The sequence below is a fragment of the Quercus robur genome, chromosome 10 (genome assembly GCF_932294415.1).
Source record: "Quercus robur chromosome 10, dhQueRobu3.1, whole genome shotgun sequence".
Classification (NCBI taxonomy): domain Eukaryota; kingdom Viridiplantae; phylum Streptophyta; class Magnoliopsida; order Fagales; family Fagaceae; genus Quercus; species Quercus robur.
This window is the reverse complement of record NC_065543.1, coordinates 45,285,432-45,305,645: the sequence shown is the minus strand read 5'-3', so window position 1 is coordinate 45,305,645 and position 20,214 is coordinate 45,285,432. Positions and strand designations below refer to the sequence as shown.

At 33.8% G+C, this 20,214-nt stretch overlaps 3 protein-coding genes across 3 annotated transcripts; 1 reads left to right on the top strand and 2 right to left on the bottom strand.

The window, feature by feature from the left end:
* Nucleotides 1–3,652: 3,652 nt before the first annotated feature.
* On the top strand, nucleotides 3,653–4,839 carry LOC126703323 (RING-H2 finger protein ATL39-like). Its single transcript, XM_050402290.1, has 2 exons — nucleotides 3,653–3,864; nucleotides 4,198–4,839. The coding sequence occupies exons 1-2, from the start codon at nucleotides 3,719–3,721 to the stop codon at nucleotides 4,562–4,564; spliced, it is 513 nt and encodes a 170-aa protein (XP_050258247.1). The 5' UTR covers nucleotides 3,653–3,718; the 3' UTR covers nucleotides 4,565–4,839.
* A 2,021-nt stretch (nucleotides 4,840–6,860) lies between these two features.
* On the bottom strand, nucleotides 6,861–11,930 carry LOC126702990 (protein DSS1 HOMOLOG ON CHROMOSOME V-like). The gene is made up of 3 exons (XM_050401873.1): nucleotides 11,790–11,930; nucleotides 11,574–11,690; nucleotides 6,861–7,145 (listed from the first exon to the last, which is right to left on the bottom strand). Exons 2-3 carry the CDS (start codon nucleotides 11,662–11,664, stop codon nucleotides 7,015–7,017), a joined length of 222 nt encoding a protein of 73 aa, XP_050257830.1. The 5' UTR covers nucleotides 11,665–11,690; nucleotides 11,790–11,930; the 3' UTR covers nucleotides 6,861–7,014.
* A 1,400-nt stretch (nucleotides 11,931–13,330) lies between these two features.
* On the bottom strand, nucleotides 13,331–15,716 carry LOC126702228 (U-box domain-containing protein 19-like). The gene has a single exon (XM_050400890.1). It carries the CDS (start codon nucleotides 15,609–15,611, stop codon nucleotides 13,569–13,571), a length of 2,043 nt encoding a protein of 680 aa, XP_050256847.1. The 5' UTR covers nucleotides 15,612–15,716; the 3' UTR covers nucleotides 13,331–13,568.
* Between the last annotated feature and the right edge of the window lie 4,498 nt (nucleotides 15,717–20,214).

Below are 20,214 nucleotides of genomic sequence, written 5' to 3'. Positions count from 1 at the left end.
ACAAACAAATCATTTTAAAATTTACAACTTGTCATTAGAGAGCGTAAATCCTCTTTCCTCAGATAAAGCGTTGATTGGGTAATTCTTTTTTTAGTTTTGAATGTGTTAGTTTCTGCTTGGTTGATGAGAGAACTAAATGAATGAAAGAAAAAGATTTTAAAGTTTGAATCATTTGCATTGTGTTCAATTAGTCTTAGTTGAATGGAGCTTTTATGTGTTTTCTATGTACAGATCTTGATGAAATAGGTTTTCAAGATTGTAAATTTCTTATTTATTTTTATTGTTTTTCAAATTTGCTTATACAATTAGATATTTTTAATTATGTTCTCTATTTTAGGATGTTGATATTGTGTGATTGTTTTAATTAGATATTTAAATGGTAAATCAAACTCCTTTGTGTTTGCGCTATTTCATTTTGATCAGTAATGTTGTGATTTGTATAATTTTATTATTAATGAACAAGTATTAATTTGTTGATCTGTACTATTTCTTGATATGAATTAAACCAAATTAATGTATTTCACACCAAGTAATTTGTTGCATTACTTACTAAGTGACAAATACATGTTTTCAAAAGTTTTTTATTCATGTGAAAAATTACGGTTCAACCACAATCCAATCCATAATCTGATTGACTCGACCCGTTTGCAACCTGTTTAAATGACCCATTTTCAACCTAAACTCAATTGGCTTGACTTGTTTGCCACGTCTTTTTTTTTTTTTTTTTTTTTTTGGGAAAAACAAATACACACAAAGTGAGAGGGAATATTTAGGTTTTTAACATAAAAATACGCTAACTCCACTAAAAAACCATGGTAACTCTTAAGCCACATTTGATTAATTGTTGATCCAATAGCTTATTACCTTTTCCAATTTTTGACCATATTGAATCAAGAATTAGTCATAATGTTGAATATATTTTATTCGGATACTTCACTTTTGTAATAGGTTGTGGTAATCTATTTTAAAAAATTTATACTTATAAGAAGTTGTAAGAAAGATGCTATAATTAGTAATTAAATTATAGTATTATACTCCCAAGCATGTAAAGCCTCGTGTGAAAAGGTCACGGAATTGATCAGCAAGAACAAAATTAACATGACACTTGTTCCCTGCGTTACATATCAGGTTGTGAAAAATTGGAGTGAGAGTAAACATTATCAAATTCAAATACTAAAATAAATAAACACCCAATTCAATTCAATGATAAGATATTAAGATTATGATCTTTGGAACCTCACAAAATGATGATGACGTGTGGTACTTGATATTTTTTACAAAAGATATTCATCATTGAGATTGACACATACCAACTTTTTTTCAATCACTTGCCCAACTCAATCACAGAGCTTGAAACAATAATGAAGATTATTCTTTGGGGTAGTTGGTGATTTTAGATTTATTCATTTTTTGGTGTTGCTGCAATTTATATTCAAGAACTTCTTCAGTGAGATTGATTGTCAAGCAAGAAAGTATGCTCTAGTTTTGGCCTTTTAGGAATAGCTCTCACACAGGAGATTGATGGCAATACGCAACCTAAAACTCATCATTTTCACTCATCACCTGAAATTGTTGCTTTGTCCCATTTGGGTGTGAATGGTGTGACTGTTAGGCTTCCATTCAAAACTAATTCTGGTTTTTTCTTGAGAGAAAGAGAAAGGTAAAGCATTCAAAACTGTTAAACTCTTTGGTACATAAACAGGTGTATTAAACTTTCAATTCAATTTTAAGTCAAAATTCCGGCCTCTACATTGCTTATTTCGGCATTTTGGGTGGAGAAGGCATTCTAGATTGAAATTGCTTTTTTATATATATAAATAAAAGAAAGAAGCCCACCTTTTTGGATTTTGAGAAACAAACACACATACACACATAAGAGAGAGGGAAATGAGGTTTTAATAAAAAGACCCGCCTTTTTGGCTTGTTTAATTATGTATGAGATGTGGCATTCGAAGTGGCATGTTATGATTATCTACTGTATTCATGAACTGCCTATATAGTACAATAAACCCCCAGGCTTCATGCTCTAAATATTAATAATATTTCCTTATTTTATTTATTAAAAATCCATTTTTCTCTATAATTTATGAGTAATTTTTTTTCCAAAAAAATTTATGAATAATTATTAAGGGCATGTTTGGTATACTAAATGAGAATTACAACATGACTAGTGTGGGGCCCGGCCCAAAAATGATGGGCTATTCCAAACTCAGGCCCGTCCGAGGAGCGTCCTGTCCAAAGAAAAGCCTCATATGAAGCGCTATTCAACCCCAATAGCGCCAAGGAAACCTGTCCGAGGAGTAACTCCTCCTCGGACATCACGAAGCCCAGACGAGGAACTTGCCCCAGCCATTTCAGCTCGTCTTCCCAACATATAAAATGAATTAAATCCAAAATATCTCACGGAAGGCTACCACCACATTAATTGCGTCCCAACCACCCTCTTGGCCGCATTAATGAGGAAAAGACTCCTGAACAGTACTGTCTTGGCCTCTGCAACTCACAAAGGGTCTGATGAGGGCGTCTGATGGGACAGGTGCTCAAGTGGATGCTTGGATGATTAACAAGTGTAAGGTTAAGATGAAAAGAAGAAGAATATATAATGTAGTGGAGTCCCTCAAAGAAGGGGACGAGAGAACTGTATCAGGAACAAAAGAAATAAAATCAGACTTGAGAAATATCCATTCTGGTGTTTTTTATTTTCTTTTTGCAAACCATATTGTCCATGCATTAGACCGAACAAGTTCACTGAGGCCAAGTTCTTTGACCCATCCTCTACAAATAATTATTGTGGGTTGCGCTTTGGGCCAGGGCCTAATCAACATAAGTTGGGCCAGGAAAATCGTGCGACTACAACTAGTAATCTTTATCATTAAGAATAAATGTGTTGTTAAGGAATAACTAAATCTATTCATAAGTTTGGTTGTGAGTTGTAACATTAGAATAAATTTAAGATCTATTTTAGAAAAAATCAAACTCGTACAATTATATTTCCTAAAAAAAAAATTAAATTTGAGAGAGATGAGTTTTTTTTATATAATTTTTTATTTCCATATTTGTCATATGCATATGAAAAGTTTGTTTATTTGAAAATACATTAATTTCAAAAACTATTAAATTTACTAAGAAATAGCTATTACAATCATTTTAGAGATAAATAGTTATTCCTCATTTTAAAAAATACCTATTTATAATGAATTACTATTCCCTGTAATAAAAACATAACCAAACTACAAAATAGCTAAACCATAAAAATACTAAAATAGCAATTACATTATAATATATATTACAGTCTACCAAATATGTCCTAAGTAATCCTAAAATATAAATAACATGGCATTCCACTAGTAAATGCAAGCTAGCTAATACTAGCATTAACCTTTTCATATTAATTTATAAATTTATGTCATATTTTTATGTTTAAAAACTTGCATTTATGGGTAAGGTAGGATGGTAACTAATACTTTTCCATAGTTTAAAGTTTAAACTTTACACTGCATATTATTTGTTTTAAATTTTATGCAAAATTTTCAAATATTTGTTAATCCACATATATATATGTCAAAATCAAATAGTATTTACTAATATATAATACCTGTTTTTTGTTTGACCTTGGATGTGAATTATATTTGGGCGGCACCTGTACGTTTAATTTACTCAATGTTCTTGAAAATGGCACTAAGGAGTAGAGTCTACCTGTCTCAACCCTATAGGGTCAATGTGTACATTTCTGTGCACTTACTTAAAAATTCAGTATTATTGGTTGAATTTCACACAAAGACAAAACCTTCACACCAGGAACCAAATGCCTCCTTCAGTTTTCGTTTACCTACCAAACTTACACGTTCCTCAAGGAGCACACATGTAAGTTCTCTCAAATTTCTGTTTCAGTGTAGTTTTTTTCATAACTGATGAAATTTGTACAGGCCAAGTCAGAATAAGATCAGTGATCTTGATGCATGACAGTGATTCCTCACAAGCTTTGTGCTTCTGGGTCATTGTAATTGAAAGTACAGAATGTGAATGAGAATTTTGTTAGGAAAAAAGAATTTCTGGGTTTTTTTTGGCTTGAGAGCTATAAGTTTCACCTCTTCTGCTTTTGTAGAATAAAAGTATGGTAATGGAGTTAGTCACCTCTGTGATACTATTGTTAGTGGGTGTTGCTGTATTCGTGGTAATACATGTTTGTATTGTTAGGAGATCTATCAGCTGGAGAGGGAGTAATCAACATGGTGATATTATGGTTCAAAGAAGTAGAAAATTTGGGGCCAAAATGATTTCCAATGAGGACTTGAAAAAGCTGCCTTGCTTTGACTATGAGGCAGCAGAGAAAGGGACTAGCTGTGTTGATTGTGCTGTGTGCTTGGAGAACTTCAAGATGGGTGATAAGTGCAGGTTATTGCCAAATTGCAGGCACAGCTTCCATGTTCAGTGCATAGACTCATGGTTGTTGAAGACACCCATTTGTCCAATCTGTCGAACTTGCATTATTCCTCTCAAGGTTGAAGTGATTATAAGTGAGGAAAGTAGTGTTTCAGATAATATTGCAGTTGAATTGACATAGAGCAAGGTTGTTTTGTTAACATACTAGCTTCAATTAATACCCAGTCGTTTTGGCTTTATGTTTAGTAGTTTGTTCCATTGATCATAGAGAGATGATCTTGTTTTCCTAAGCCCACTCAAATTTCACAGAAAGAACTAGAGCATGAGGTCTGCTTAGCCCTCCTTTTTCCTTCTATCTTTTGGTTGGCTTTGATGAACATTCAGATTTTTTCTTCTTGTGGTGATAACATTGTCTGAAGCAGAATCAAATCCATTCAGTGGGTTTTCATATTTTCACATCTAATGGCATTTCAGGTTGTGAATTTGTATTTATTTATTTAGTTTTATTTTTTGATAAGTAGGTTTCGATTTAGGCTGTGAAATTGTATTGTGATAGATGCCTTGCATTTTGATAGTTGTGAACCATACGCTTAAGACACTAATCACAAGATTAATCACGTCTTTTATTAGATTTGAGCAACTATTAGGGGTGTGTAAAATTTAAAATTCACAAGTTTTAGGGTGGGAAAAAATAAACATCATCTAAAGCTCTCTAGGTTTTGAGAAATCAAGCATAATTTAGCATTATTTGCAAGAAATGCTAGGGATACAATTTTTCCCCCCACAAATACTATGGTGACAAGTTGTGATTAATAACATGTCACTTTCAAATACCCCTATCACAAACACTACTTTTATTATGTACTAATCATAATATACTAATTGCCAAATATCTTGTGTCACTAGACTTATTATTTGCATGATAAGAGGTAAGCTTTTGGAAGCAATTACTATATCCTCATTATATTGGATAGTTTTTTTTTTTTTTGGTCAATATAGTTAATGGATTTCCGAGTCCTCCCTCACAAAGTAGTCTAAGATTCATGGTCATGATGGGATACCATTGATAAGGGGTACCAAAACTTTTCACTCCACTCTGTTACATCCAAATATATAGAGTAAAAGCAAGTTGCTTCAATTTGCTAGTCCACCCGGAGCTTATTATGAACAATTTACCAGCCTAGGGAATGGGAGTGAAGTATAGAGTAAAACAATGGGACGCCGAACAATTCTAAACTTGAAACCTAGACCGCTGTAAGGAGCATCAAAAGTAATATGAAAGCCTTTAGAAACTTGCCTTCCCCAAAGGCCCAAACCACGGTATTTGCTTTGCTTTAACTGTTTCTATTGTTTACTGTGTGTGTCTGTTTTTGGGCATTGTCTGAAGTATAAATAAGCGAAATTGTTTTGAAATCAGTGAGAACACTTGGTTACTGTTGCAGATATCATTTCAGAAAGATTTACATGGAAACTTATTAATAAAGAAGAGCCATGTCCCTGAAATAACAATGTCAATGCATGAAAAATGAGGAGGAAAAGGAAAACCACAAGAAAAAAAAAATTAGAAAGCGTGGGGCATTTATGAGTTCAAGCCCTTCAAGCACACAGGCCTTAGCATGTCCGCATTGGTGGAGCTATCTTTTTTAGTTATTTGACATCACAAAAAGTTACTTTATCTGTTTTAACTACTCACTTTACAAGACATCTAACATCAGTAAATCTATTTTGGTTTTCAACACAATAAAATAATATATCTACTACAATAGCAATGTGAACACACAAATAAAAAAACAATGTATAAGAAAAGAAAAAAATATAAGAATAAAAGAACAATAGCAGTGTGAACGCAAAAAAAGAGAAATAAAAATTAAAGAAAGAATAAAAATGAGTAAAATAATAAAAAATAGTGTAAACGCACAAATAAATAAATAAATAAATAAATTTACCTTTCAGCTACAATGCACAACCAAAAGTAACTGTGCACTATAACTGTGGAGCTGAAAAATATAGATTTGGCTCCACCATTGTAGGGCACATTTTGGTATTTGATGGTGCTAAAAATAGCAGTATAGCTATTTAACACCACCAACAATGTGAATGCTCTTATCCTTTCAACCCAACTGATGGGCCTCAAGCCATGCAATGCTAAGATGAGACCATGGCATTTATGAATTACTACTGAATACGAGTTGTAGTTGATACTAGCCCCGCTGATCATTAACACTCCCAGTGTCCTAATGCTAACGGGACAATGTAATTCATGCGAGCTACCGCTCACATCAATCCAATGAGATGATGGATATAAGATGAGACAGGTTTACACATTGCCTCCTCATAACATGCGAGTCACATAAGTGTATGAGATCCTCCAAATGTGAGAGAGACATTGCGTAAACCAAACTCACGAGATACTTTCTCGATAGATTTGGCATCGTTCTTTACCTATCCTAAAGAACCCAAATGATTGTATAAAGAAATTCATGCTAAGGACTCTTTGTTTCCCATTTATCTGATAAGAGTTCATACAGACCTGTTAACTGTATAATTTTCATACAATCCTGGTTCAAGAAGATAGGAAAAAGACCATCTTGAGCTCAAATTATCACAACGATGTGAGTCTAAAAACTTAGATCAGTTCTTCTCTGTATTGTTCTCCAATTCTCTCCTCAGATGCAGAGAGAAGTCATCATTAACATCATCATCATCCCAGTCGTCTTCCCACTGCTGGGTCACTTCTTTTCCTTCCTCCTTGTCCTCCCACTCTGTCATACATAATTTTAGTTAAGAAAGAAGAAAGAAAAAATATTCAGAAATCAGGCACAACTTATGTTAAACAGGCAACTAAAACCAGTCGCATAAAATTTTATCTTCTTTGTAATGGCAGGAAGAAGAAGATCTCAGTAATCCAATTGAAAAAAAAAAAAAAAACAAATAACAAAAAAACAGGACAATGAAAGTATGGAATCAATCTACTGACAAGAAAATGAAACAAAGAGATGAATGCATGTACTAGATCCAAAGATCTATCTCTTGGAAAAGTCAAGTAAAGCTGTGCACCTTAAATTAACTACTTCTTGAAAATTTGAAATGCCCCAGAAAAAAAAAAAAAAAAAAATTGTACGGTTGCGTGTGTGAGAGAGAGAAAGAGAGAGAGGGAGAGGAATAAAAGACAATGAAATTCATAAATATTAAAAGAGGTAAAGAGTTTCATTCACATTATCATAGCAACTTCTAATAATACATGAGAAGATAAAATTCAATCAATCTAACCAAAATTCCACAGATACTGGCATCCATCTTTATCTAGCAACAATCATAATCTCAATAATATTGAGACAGCCCTTTAGTATAAATATCTACATAAAACTTTGCAAATTAACAACCTTATTAAAATTGTAGGGTATTGATAATCTTAAGCTAGCCCTTTAGTATATATATCTTACAAATTCTCTGATGTTACCATCATCATGTCACTTTATTACTAAAAACCAACCCAAGATCTCTCTCTCTCTCTCCATTTCTAGTGTGCATCAAGATACATGTTGCACATGCATCTCTCCAGTGGGGAACCAAACAAAAGCTAAAAAGATTGTAAAAGAAGAAGAGATTCTTATATATATTCCATTTCTCCAGTGGCTTACAAAAGCTTGCATAATGATCTAGATGAAAATGCAAGTCCTTTATTTTTACCATGGTTGCTAATCTCCCAAGTCCCAACGCAAACATATGACATTGAATCCCTTACACTTAGATGGCCTCCTCATCAATACAACAGTAGTGCAAGTACAATCTTAACACTAATAAATTGAATCCAGAAAACAAAAAATTTTCATTTTGTATCTTTCTTTCTAGAATTTTAAAAAGAACAATGGCTCTAGACTATAAAGGAGCACTTAGTCACTTACAGAAAAAATTTTAAACAAAAAAGAGGATAAAGGCCTTCATACTTAGTCAGAATAATAACATCCCATGCAAATCCATTCTTCAGCTAATATCACAACTACCCACTTCTACTACAATTATAGTAGCACCTTAACCCTTCTATGCGAAATCAAATGTATGAATGCAATATCCCACTAAGCTCTCCTCCAAATTGGAAAATTATTCAATAATATGAGTAATACTCTCTCATCTCACATGAATAATCAACCCATGCCATAAATTGTACCTGTGGGACCTAGTTTTATGTGAGAGGGAGTATTACCCCCAAGATATGGAATAAGAGAATAAATTCTATAAAAATTCAGTATAAAAGTCAATGTTTATATCCTCTAATAAAATATTAATAAGAGAATAGGTAGAACCATACACAATCACAATCCTAATAAAAAAAAATTTACTCAATTATAATAAATTTCTATGTGATCATTTTTTTTAAAAATGAAAAAAAAAAAAAAAAAGTATTGGTGAAGAGCAAGAAAAACCACTAACAACATCGTTACAGAAGTCACCCTCAACACCTTAAGCTCCCCTGTATGGCCTTCTTCAAACTCCAGACAATGTCAATGTTCAAAAATATTTCAATTTTGTGTCCCAAACATAAGAGGATTTCAGTAGAATAAATCCGGAAAATAAATAAATAAAATTCAAGACAAAGGATTTCATCCTGCTGTCAGTTGAAAGTGCAGCCCACGCCAAAGAAGATTAATACTCCTCACATGCCCAATAGCAATGTTGAACATATGGACACTAGCCAAGAAAATACCTTCCAAGATTAATGCTCCAATGAGTCACCACTCAATGAACACCATTCTAGTGAATGATTGCCAATGTGGACCTCCCCCTTCATCTCTACACTCGCACATTTGACAATAATTAAGGCTAAATTTTTTTTTTAAGGATAAACAAAATTTAATTATTATATATAATTTTTTTTTTTTCAGTTCAGGGTGTTCCTGGGAACACCCTGGGACCAATGTGGCATCGCCACTGGTTGAGCCTCTGCAATTTCAGTTGTTGTGCATTGCGGCTACTGTTGAGTGAATCACGTGATATGGTTTTCCATGGCTTCTATCTGGAAATGGGAGATATGGTTTTCCAGTACGCAACTGGTAGAACCAAAAATGGCCTCTGCTTCCTATATAAAAAGGAAGCACGACAAGTTCTCAACACCTCACCCAAGTTCTCAAGTTCTCCTTCCGATCTCTCTCTCTCTCTCACAAGTTCGTACGCCTCCTTCCGATCTCTACTCAGGTCCGTAACTCAGTTCTTCTTCTTCTTCTTGCTTATATAGGTCTGTAACTCAGTTCTTCTTCTTATATAAGCAAGAAGAAGAAGAAGAACTGAGTTACGGACCTGAGTAGAGATCGGAAGGAGGCGTACGAACTTGTGAGAGAGAGAGAGAGATCGGAAGGAGAACTTGAGAACTTGGGTGAGGTGTTGAGAACTTGTCGTGCTTCCTTTTTATATAGGAAGCAGAGGCCATTTTTGGTTCTACCAGTTGCGTACTGGAAAACCATATCTCCCATTTCCAGATAGAAGCCATGGAAAACCATATCACGTGATTCACTCACTCAGTAATGCGGCTACTGTTCTTGGACAGTAGCCGCAATGCACAACAACTGAAATTGCAGAGGCTCAACCAGTGGCGACGCCCTCAAATTTTTTTATTATATATAAAAAAAAAATTATATATAATAATTAAATTTTGTTTATTTGTTTATCCTTAAAAAAAAAAATTTAGGAACACCCTCAAATTAAAATTAGGAACACCCTAAAAAAAACATTTTTTATTTGTTCTACTTTCAAACAAAAAAAAATGAAAAAAGCCCACAAAAAAAATATTTGAACTAAAATCTGAAAAAAAAAAAAAAAAAAAAAAAAAAATTTTATAGAGCAAGCAAAGCCCACTGATTTTCTTGAAACGAGAGAGTGAGAGCTGGATGTCACTCCTGAAACGAGACTAAGACAACAACATGGACGCAACAAATGGGACCCACACCAAACCGCCAAGGTTACTGTTACAGAGTAAACGGTGACCTACAATCGCAACCTATCCAAACTCGCTCTTTGGATCAATGCGAGTCTGGTAGATCCAGCGAAATATTAGCCAATTCCACCAACAACTTAAGAGGCCCATCAAGTGCCAATACTGATGGAGGACAAAATATGGGGTCTAGGGTTTAATTTTTATGGTTGGTTAATTTTGCATTTTTATGTAATTTTCATAATTTTAGGTTTATGGTTATTATTTCCTTGATTTTAGGTGTATTCAAAGTTTTCCTAGTCAAATCAGGGTCCTATAATGGTAGGGTATCAATTAGGATCTCTTTTAGTAGAAATCATAATTGATACTCTACTATAATAGAAATCTAATTTGACTAGAAAAGCATTGAACACAAAATAATAACCCTAAACCTAAAATAACGAAAACTACATAAAATTACAAACCAACCATAAAAATTAAACCTCATATATTGTCCTACATCAAATACCGCCACCAAATCACATATTGCCAATGCCACCAACAAAGCCCAAGTGGTCCATTCGAGCAATTTCACAAACAACCCAAGTGCTCAACAGCTCTATCGGACGATTGTGGATTATTAATCTTCTTGATGCAGGCAGCACTTTCAGCAGACAAGGAGATGAAATCCTATAATGTCTTGATTTATTCTGATGAAACCCTCTTAACTCTCTTATGTTAGGGGCAAAAAAAAATTGAAACATTGCTCAACACCAACATTATCCAAAGTTGGGGAGACCATACGGGAAGTTTAGTCTGTTTAGAAGACAACTTCTCCAACTAACAAAGTTATTAGCAGCATTTACTGCTCTTCTTCACCAATGCCTTTTTTAGATATGTTTTTAATTGTTGTCATTGCGTAAACATGGGATTTTACAATTAGCAATAATTCAAGTGACTCATGAGATTTTACCAATTCTAATAAAATTATTAACCTACTAACAACTCTAAATACTAGGAAGCACGAACTCGGACACAGGTATGAGACAGTGACTCGAGCAATTTCTGAAAAATTATAACATGACAGCACCCTAAATAAACCTCTTTTGACCAAAATGCAATACCCAATTGACATCATGCTTCAAAAATTTGATGAAAGCTTTAACAAAAAATCGGAATTGAAATCATTAAAAATACAATTAGCATCTACAACGACTCAGATAAAAAATATATATAAAAAACCAAAAACAAAAACCAAAAAAAAAAAAAAAAAAAAAATTGTTACCTTCATTGATTTCGAACTCTTCGAACTCATCGTCGTCCTCGAACAAATCGATCTTGGCGTCCTCAGTCACGGCCTTGGGCTCCGCCGCCATTGCAAAAGCTCAAACACACTAGCTTTCTGCAACCAAACCAAGATCCCATTAGAAAAAAAAACCTAAAACTGAATAAGGAAACAAAAATTTTGCTATGATTTTTGGATTTTCTTTTTTTTACTTACAGAGAGTGTTAAAGTGAGATCTGAGAAAAACAAAACCCTAAAACTGTTTTTCCCCGAATTGGAGAGAAAGAAACAGTGAGAGATATTTATAGGAAACGGAGGCAGTTAACGGCGTCGTTTTTGTTTGTCGCTAACCGACTATTTTTTAAATCGTGCTGTTAAACGCTTGTCGTTTATAGGAATGGGCCATTTGTTTGAAGTGTAATTGTAAGAGAAGAGAGAGCCCAATGGGTCAAATTTGTTTTGAGAGTCCGGAGCTTTTTTAACATATATGGGATCTATATAAGTTCAACTCACCAACTTATCGAACTTATTGAATTTTATGATTTGAGTAAGTTTTTATGGATTTTCCGGGAAAAATTTTAAGCCTTTTAATATGACTCAAATCCATGTTACAAATGATTTTAAAAAGTATATGTATTTTAAATTTGTTAGATTGATTTGTTTTAATTTAAAGAAATAGGAATATTTCCTTTTCACATGCTCTTCGTAGTTTTAAAGTTTCATGTGTATGTAGGAATAGTAATCATGTAGGTCATTTGTTAGCAAAACATACTTAGGGTATTGAGTATTATTTACTTGGATTGAGGAGAACACTTGTTTTTTAGAACATGCTCTTTCAAACGACATAAATTCTTTTTGCTCTTGTTAACGAAATTTAAGAAGTTTCCTATAAAAAAAGAAAAAAAAGAAATAGGAATATTTGACTTGATTATATAAATTGTAATAATTTATTGAATAATGAACTTAAATGGTATAACGAATGTCTAATTTTTTTTTTTTTATCGGGCATGAACAATTTGTCCCAACGTGATGATCCAACCCATTGACCTCCGGATTGAGTTGGATTGGTTTTTATAACAACCATAGGTTGAGTTGGATTGAGGATTTCTCAATCTAAAATGGTTGGATTGGATTAAAAAATACTTCAAATTCAACCAATCCATTCCATGCACACCTCTAAATCTTGTGAATTTGGTAATATGGTAATCAAGCCATTTAATCGCAAATATATTAGTTCATTAAATCCCAAACAGCCTAGAACTCCCAGATTATTGAGTGAGCTTATCCTGAAGAACCAGATTTTTTTTTTTTTTTTTGGGAGAAAAAAAAGGTAAGTTGAAGTGTCAGTATCTAATCAATGAGAGATGGGTTGAGACTAAGAATGTTGATGTCATAGTAACAAATTGGTTAGAACTACTCCCAATCTTCTTGCCCATTTAGAAATTTCCTATGCATTTCCTAATGGGACTCACGGAGAGTATAAATGCACAAACATCCATCTAGTAAGTTCTAGACAAGCCCATAACAACCACTGGGCCTACTGGCCCAAGTGGTACCTAGTCATCCTAATGACTTTGAGCTCAGGGGTTCTAACCCCTGCATAAACACTTACCCAAAAAAAAAGAAAAAAAAGGACAAAGCCATAACAGTTCTGAATGTGACTGCTACTGCTAGGCTAAGACTAATTAGTAAAGTAGGACTGGAATTTAGGAGATTGAATAGCATTAGACATCTAGACTCTGCTCAAACAAATTCAATAATCCTCATAAATTTTCTCACACCATTTATTTATCATTACAAAGAATCAAAGATTACATGTATGCCTTGTATAAAAACAAAGGCTGACATAGAAATTAGCTTCTGAAAAAACTGAGCTAATTTCATATATTTAAAATGAAAAGCCAAAAGAATTAAATCAAACATTCTCACACCAGAATTGGATGTGTGTATTTACAAGAACGCATAGGAAAAATTTTTGGGAAAATTTAACTAAATCTACCAAACATGAACAGATCGTTCGTGTGGAACTGCAGAAGCCATCAATTCAGAAGTGCTTGTCTCATGAAACTTATGCAGAATTTTCATGAGTGAGCGAGCTTTCTTGCTTGAATGAGAGTTTCCATCTGTTAAATTTGCATACAAAGAAGCCATTAGAGAAGGGTCCTTGGCTAAAACAGCAACAGCCTCTACTCCACCATTGGTACACAACGATAGCAAAGTTGAAATGCAATACTCTTTCCCTGCCTTTGATGTGGAACACTGCAAAGTCTTAGTGATTAGAGGCAAAGAAGAAGTTTGAAGAATAGCCACTGCACCCTCAGCATTCTCAGCCAGTGATGCAATAACTGCTAAAGTGTCTGTGACAAGCTCGGCTTTGTCTGAAGAAGCTAAAATATCAATCAGCAATGGAACAGTCCCAGCTTCAAGCACTCTTTTGCTGTTCTTGGGTGATAAAAGAAGAGCAAAAATTGCGACCACAGCATTCTTTTTTCCACAACTAGTCCCTTCCTTGATAAGCTCTACTAAACTCGGGATTGCCTCGGGTGCTTCTCCGATCAATTTCCTGTACTCTTTCACTGAAGAAAGGTAAAACAATATGGCAGCCGCAGTCTGCTTCGCTTCTAAACTCGGCCCTTTTTTAAGCACCTCGAGAATTAGTTTCAATCCCCCATTTTCAATTATCTCTCTCTTGCCAATAGTATGCTTTGAGAGCTTCAACAAGGCTGAAATAGCATTCTCCTGTGTTGACATGTTGTTCAAAGACAAAAGGTTTAGTAAAGACGGGATTGTGCAGGCTTCTATCAAACAAGATCGATTGAAAATGTTCGATTTTGCAAGCAAACGAATCTCATAAGCAGCCTTGTTTTTCTGCTCAGTTGTTCCAAAAACCAGCTTTCTAGCAAGAAATTTAGAAAGGAACCTCATAGCTTCCGCGGCCACGGGACTAGCCGGTGCAATAGTCCTTGTTATGTCATGACTCTGGCCTCTTGACTTGGCAAGCGAAATGCCTTTGTCATTGCAGAACTGCAGGATAAGCTTTCGGAGTGAGGTATTGGGGACCAACTCTGTGTTCGTTAGCCTCTTCCCTGTTTTGGGACAGAGCATATTTCCAGCTTTGAGCCATTTCTGAATTGAACAACGATCATAAGTCTGACCAGTCGACACAGTAACTGGATCAATCATTAGCTCCAGCGAAATTGGACACCGAAAGTCCTCAGGATTCAAGCAACTAATCGCCTCCGAATTGACCATTTGATTGGCGTTTCGATAATCCGGTTCTTCAAACACCACTGCCCTGCAGTAGTTCATGAACCCCACCAAGCTGCCTAGAAATGGAACCTCTTTCTCGTCGGAGTCAGAGCATTGGAAGCCAATTTGTTCTTCCAAGAATTTGACTTCGTTGTTGCAATCACTCCATCTCTTAATACCAAGATAATCAAGAACCTGCTTTATAGCTTGAAACTCTGGCTCAATTCCCTTCTCAAACTGATTCAATATTGAAAGAACTAGTCTTGCTCTCTGTTCGTCATCTGGGTCGAGCTCAAACTTGGCCTTCGACGCTTGCTTAGCTACTAATTCAACAAATTCCTTCACTTCCTCACCAACATCGATTAAATTCAATGGCATAACATCAAGAGCTGTTGCTACCTCCCGTATAAGCACCCGGAATTGCGTGGTGACAAATTCGGACTTCATTAGCATCCAAAGCCGAGCGCCTTCCCGCGTGCAATCTTCGAATAAGAACTGAATTTTCTGGAATGTAAGGTGGAGCTCAGAGAAGCAGAGCACACTGGAATAAGATAATGTTAAACTCCGGTCTTGAATTTCCTCGAAAAACATACGAAGAATCCCGATTTCACGAATTGTTTCTCTGGCATTTCGACGCTGTGTAGCAAAGAACTTGGATTGGTAATTGCATATGCTGCTTGAGAGAGTGATCAAAGAGCTCAAAAGTGTCTCTGGGGATACACCTTCACAAGGGTGAACCGCCGGAAGCTTTAAAACCCGGCGATCATTCCGACTGAAACTTTGAATCATAGCAATTTGAGAATTAAAAACAGGGGAGCTCTGGTTTTGCTCTGTTTTTACTCTGTTTTAAGAGCATAGATGTTTCTCTGTTTTTATCTTGACATACAAATCTCAATCTATCATTGGGTTGGTTTATATAGAGAAATGTGGGCTGCATAAAATCTAAGGGGGACACGTGGCAGGTCATGGTGTTTGGTGTTGACTTCGAGGGTGACTGGAGTGGATAGATTTTGGCAACTGAATAAGGTAACACGGGTTTCTCAAAAAAAGAATAAGGCAACACGTGTTATGCACACGTGGAGATGTGGGATTGGGCAGGTGTTGCTTCTTGGATCTTGCCCATTTTATGAAAAAACTGAAGTAATAATTTGGATTTTGTTTTCTGGGTCAGTACGGAGGGACCCGTTTGTCTGTTACCCTCAAGTGATGGGCTTGTGGGTCCCTAAAACCGACACTGAAACGTGGACGTATTGGGGAGTGACATGGTGCCTAGGGTATAGGGATTTCCAAGGATTCAAAGCAACGTAAGCTGACTAGGATATATCATCATTTTTTTTTTTTTTTTTTGAGAAAGGATATATCATCATATAGTAATTGATTTTTTTAAGCAAAAATACGTGTATTTTCTGCTTCAAGAAGTAAAGAGAGAAAGTATGCATAGTTGACCATCAAAAAATAAAAAAAGTATGCATAGTTGATAGTTGCATACACATACTTTGCCACATTTTGTGGTAACTTGATGACATTTCCAATTGAAGTGAGAAAAATTGGTGGGTTTATAGGCAACTAATAGTTTTGTGAAAGTGATTATTTAACCTTAATTAATTTTTTAACTAAACAGCTGAACAGATCATTTTTCAAATTATGTAACAAAATACTACTGGCAAAGTGTGTAACCTTTACTGAGAAGGAAAACTTATCAGTATAAATATCTGGGTATTATTTTAATATGTTATTAGCTGTTAAACATGCTTAAACAGTATTAAAGATGGTGCTAGTTTTGTCTCCATTCTTATAATTTCAGCTTTACTTACCTACTACTTTTCCAGAACTAGTGTTACATGCACAGATGAACTGTTACAGTTTTAGTAGTTCTACGTTTCTGCTCCTAGCTATAACTCGGATTTTAATTAAATGGTCCATCATACATGTATGGTTAAAGATCAAGTTTTGCTTGCATTTAAGCATTTTGCGTATTGTGAGAAAAAGATTCTAAGATTGTCTTATTTCCAAATTATGTTCTAAACTAATAGTTTTTTTTTTTTTTTGCTAAACTGTTCTAAACTAATAGTTAAGTCTTACATGTACAGTTCATGCAATATACTAGTTTATAGTTTTGTCTAAGGTAACATTTTAAAATGGTATTATACTTATAACACTTTCAGTGTACTGTACGATGTTGTATTAAATAAAAAGCAATCTATCCAATAGAATTTTTAATTTCGCTATATTTAGAAACGCTGTTTAAAACAATCTTTCATAAGATTCCGGTTAACTTATAATTAATATAGTTTCTTGTCTTTTGAATATGAGATTCCGAGTTTGAACACCACCTACATCAAAACTAGTTAATATCATAGAGCAAATATTATAGATTGAAATTCTATCATATTAAAGGGAAAAAAAATCTTTTCATTATTTGAAATAACTAAAATTATTTTTTTTATAGGAATTTGAAAATGTTATTGAAAGTAGTGAATTGAATATATATTAAGAAAAACTAATAGGCAACTCTGATGTCTTGCATAACACTTACTCAGCTAGAACGAAGGCATGGATAAATTAGCTATCTACGGTCGGTGGAAGATGGTGATGTTAAGCATGCTGGTGCATGATTATGACTTTATGTATGGTACGTGACATTAAAGGGTTGGTGGATTGTAGTTTCAATTTTTCTTTTAATATTTGTATGATAGTACTCAACGTTACTCTTATAAAATATTAATTTCTTTTTTACAAAATCATTAATTTTACAACTAGATATGAACAATTGACAACTAAGCTGCAAATACTAATTAATCTCACAAATCATAATCACTTCGCAATCATATGCATAACGAAAAAAACAATCCTTATAAGAAACAACCATTCATCCAAGCATGGTGGGAAAATAAGACTAAACATAAACCCATTACATAAATTTTAGTGAAAATTGTACAGATCATGTGGTTGTGTCACGTTTATATAGAGTAAAGTCATTTGGGTCCATATCTCATGCATATCTAAATCTTTTTTTTTTTTTTTTTAATAGAGTTTCAAACTTATGGGATCTTTTTTATAACTGTACTTTTTATCATCATACTAAGACACTAATTAATTTTTAATATAAACAGAGATTGAACCTCGTATCTTTTATTCAACTATTAAAGACATTATCAGTTGAGCTAACTACAACCACACATGCATATCTAAATCTAATTGCTCATTCAAAGCTGGAACTTTGACAAATCGTTCTTATATGTGGCCCTTAATCCTTCAAAAAATGCTGGTGATTCTTCATCTAAACAAATTAAGCATGATGCTGACTAATGAGATGGAACATATTTGTTAACGTGGACCAATTATTTTTTGACAAATATAACGCGCTCGTTTTTCCTACATCACTATAATTTGACTGAGAAATATATAATAATATAGTTTATTATGAATGGGATATTAGCTTACTTTGTCTCAATACTTTTTGCCTTCTCGCACCTACCACCCAAGTTCTGCTACAGGTTCGTCGGCAAGCGCAGCCAATTCACTGTTTGAGAGAAATTCGTTATACTTTGAATCTATGATCTAGTGAGAGATTCCAGGCTTCATAAACTCTCTCTCTCTCTCAAAGTAAAACTCTCTCTCTCTTAAATTAAAACTCTTTTACTTTTTAAATTTTACAACTAGATCATGAAAATTTTTCTTTTGCTGAGAAACTAGATCATGACATTATTAGACTTTCTATATAGAGCAATGTTTATTACATACCATGTGTGCAATACACACTGTTCAAATATACTAACGCTTTCATCTTTGAAAACGTAACTTAACGTCATGTTTTCAATTTATTTTTGCAGTGTGTAAAACGCACTATGTGCAATAGATTTTTCCCTTCTATATAAATTGATATTGGTATAGTTAGTGTTAATTTATCGACTTATGTGTTAAATTCTTTCTTTAGATCGGTTGGTTATGTTGGGTAATTCTACTACTAATTGAAGTCATAATAGTGGCTATGATAAACTAGATTCTATTATTCTTGTTTTAAATCGATTAATTATTTTATCAATTGAAAAGTAAATCAGTAAATGATAATAAAACGTAAGTACAAAATTTTAATTTTAAATTGATTTTAAATATATATAATAATAAAAAATACCCTACTCAAAATTTGTGCATTATAACTCAAATTGTATCAAGCCAACCCTGAAAAGGGAGCATGGCCTCCTGACTTTTGAAAATCATCCCACTTCTTTCTATATTTATTTATAAACAAATAAATAAGAAGCTATTTATAAATTTTAACTAATGGCACCCTGAATTTTTTTTTTTTAATATATATTATATGATCAATAAATTATTCTTTAGATTTTTTTTTTTAATAAAAATATCTATTTAACCGTTTCAGGTTGTTTTCGGAGGAAACAAGATGTGAATGGACAACAATAGAAGTAATAAATAATGCCAAGACAAGATAAGAGTCGTGCAATAAACCTTACCTTTGTGATAATATAAGTCAGTATGCATAACATATCTACGCGTCTCGATCATATAATAAAGACATAAAACCAATGGTTCAATTGGCTTGCCCAAGTCGCAAGGATGGATTGAGAGTTTGACAGGTTCACAAAGTAAAAGCTATTAAAGGCTCTAAATGCAAGTTTTGAAACCTACCTTGATCACTTTTTGACTCGTCCTTAATTAAGATAAAGATATAGTAACTATTGGTCCCAAATGTTGATAGCAATTTCGTTAGAATGGTGATCACATAATATAATGTGAGTCACAATATCTATAGACAGCCACAACTACCCATAATGTGGGTTATTGTATGTGCAAGGGGTATACCATATCATAACGTGATCACCTATGATAATTATGCAATAACAACTAAAGTGACATGTATAAAATTACTAAATATTAACTACAATGTTAATTGGGTGTACTGCAACTGATAATCTAGTAATAATGGAACCTTTTATAGTGTGTCGTGTCTATAGTTTAAATCTCATTTCTTCTGATCTTCTCTCCTATTATCTATCTATTTTAAAAAGAAACATAAATATAATAAGTGCATACAAATGATTTTTAGCCACTTACCGTGAGAGGAGCTTCCAATCATTGCTCTGTTTGGCATGTAAAAAGCCAAGAACCATACTAATTAAGGTCAGAACTCAATTGAATCAAAAAAAGAAGTTAGAACTTAATCATTGTCTTACTATTTTATCTGTTATAGATATTAGGTTATTTAGTTAATTATGTGTAATGGCCAAGAGGCCCAATTATTTTGTAAGCTCATGTACACCTAACTTTAGCCTCAATAGTCTTTATATATACTATATTATGGTTCATTGTAAATACATCTGAGTTTATATAAAAAAAAATGTAGTCGTCAAGGCATGGTTATTAAACTTGG

What these genes read in the sequence shown, in the direction of transcription:
- LOC126703323 (XM_050402290.1), top strand. Translation starts at nt 3,719, where the DNA reads ATGTGTACATTTCTGTGCACTTACTTAAAAATTCAGTATTATTGGTTG. An exon ending in GTTCCTCAAGGAGCACACAT is followed by an intron (nt 3,865 to 4,197) that starts GTAAGTTCTCTC and finishes TTGTATTGTTAG; the next exon opens with GAGATCTATCAGCTGGAGAG.
- LOC126702990 (XM_050401873.1), bottom strand. Translation starts at nt 11,664, where the DNA reads ATGGCGGCGGAGCCCAAGGCCGTGACTGAGGACGCCAAGATCGATTTG. An exon ending in AGAGTTCGAAATCAATGAAG is followed by an intron (nt 7,146 to 11,573) that starts GTAACAATTTTT and finishes TATGTATGACAG; the next exon opens with AGTGGGAGGACAAGGAGGAA.
- LOC126702228 (XM_050400890.1), bottom strand. Translation starts at nt 15,611, where the DNA reads ATGATTCAAAGTTTCAGTCGGAATGATCGCCGGGTTTTAAAGCTTCCG.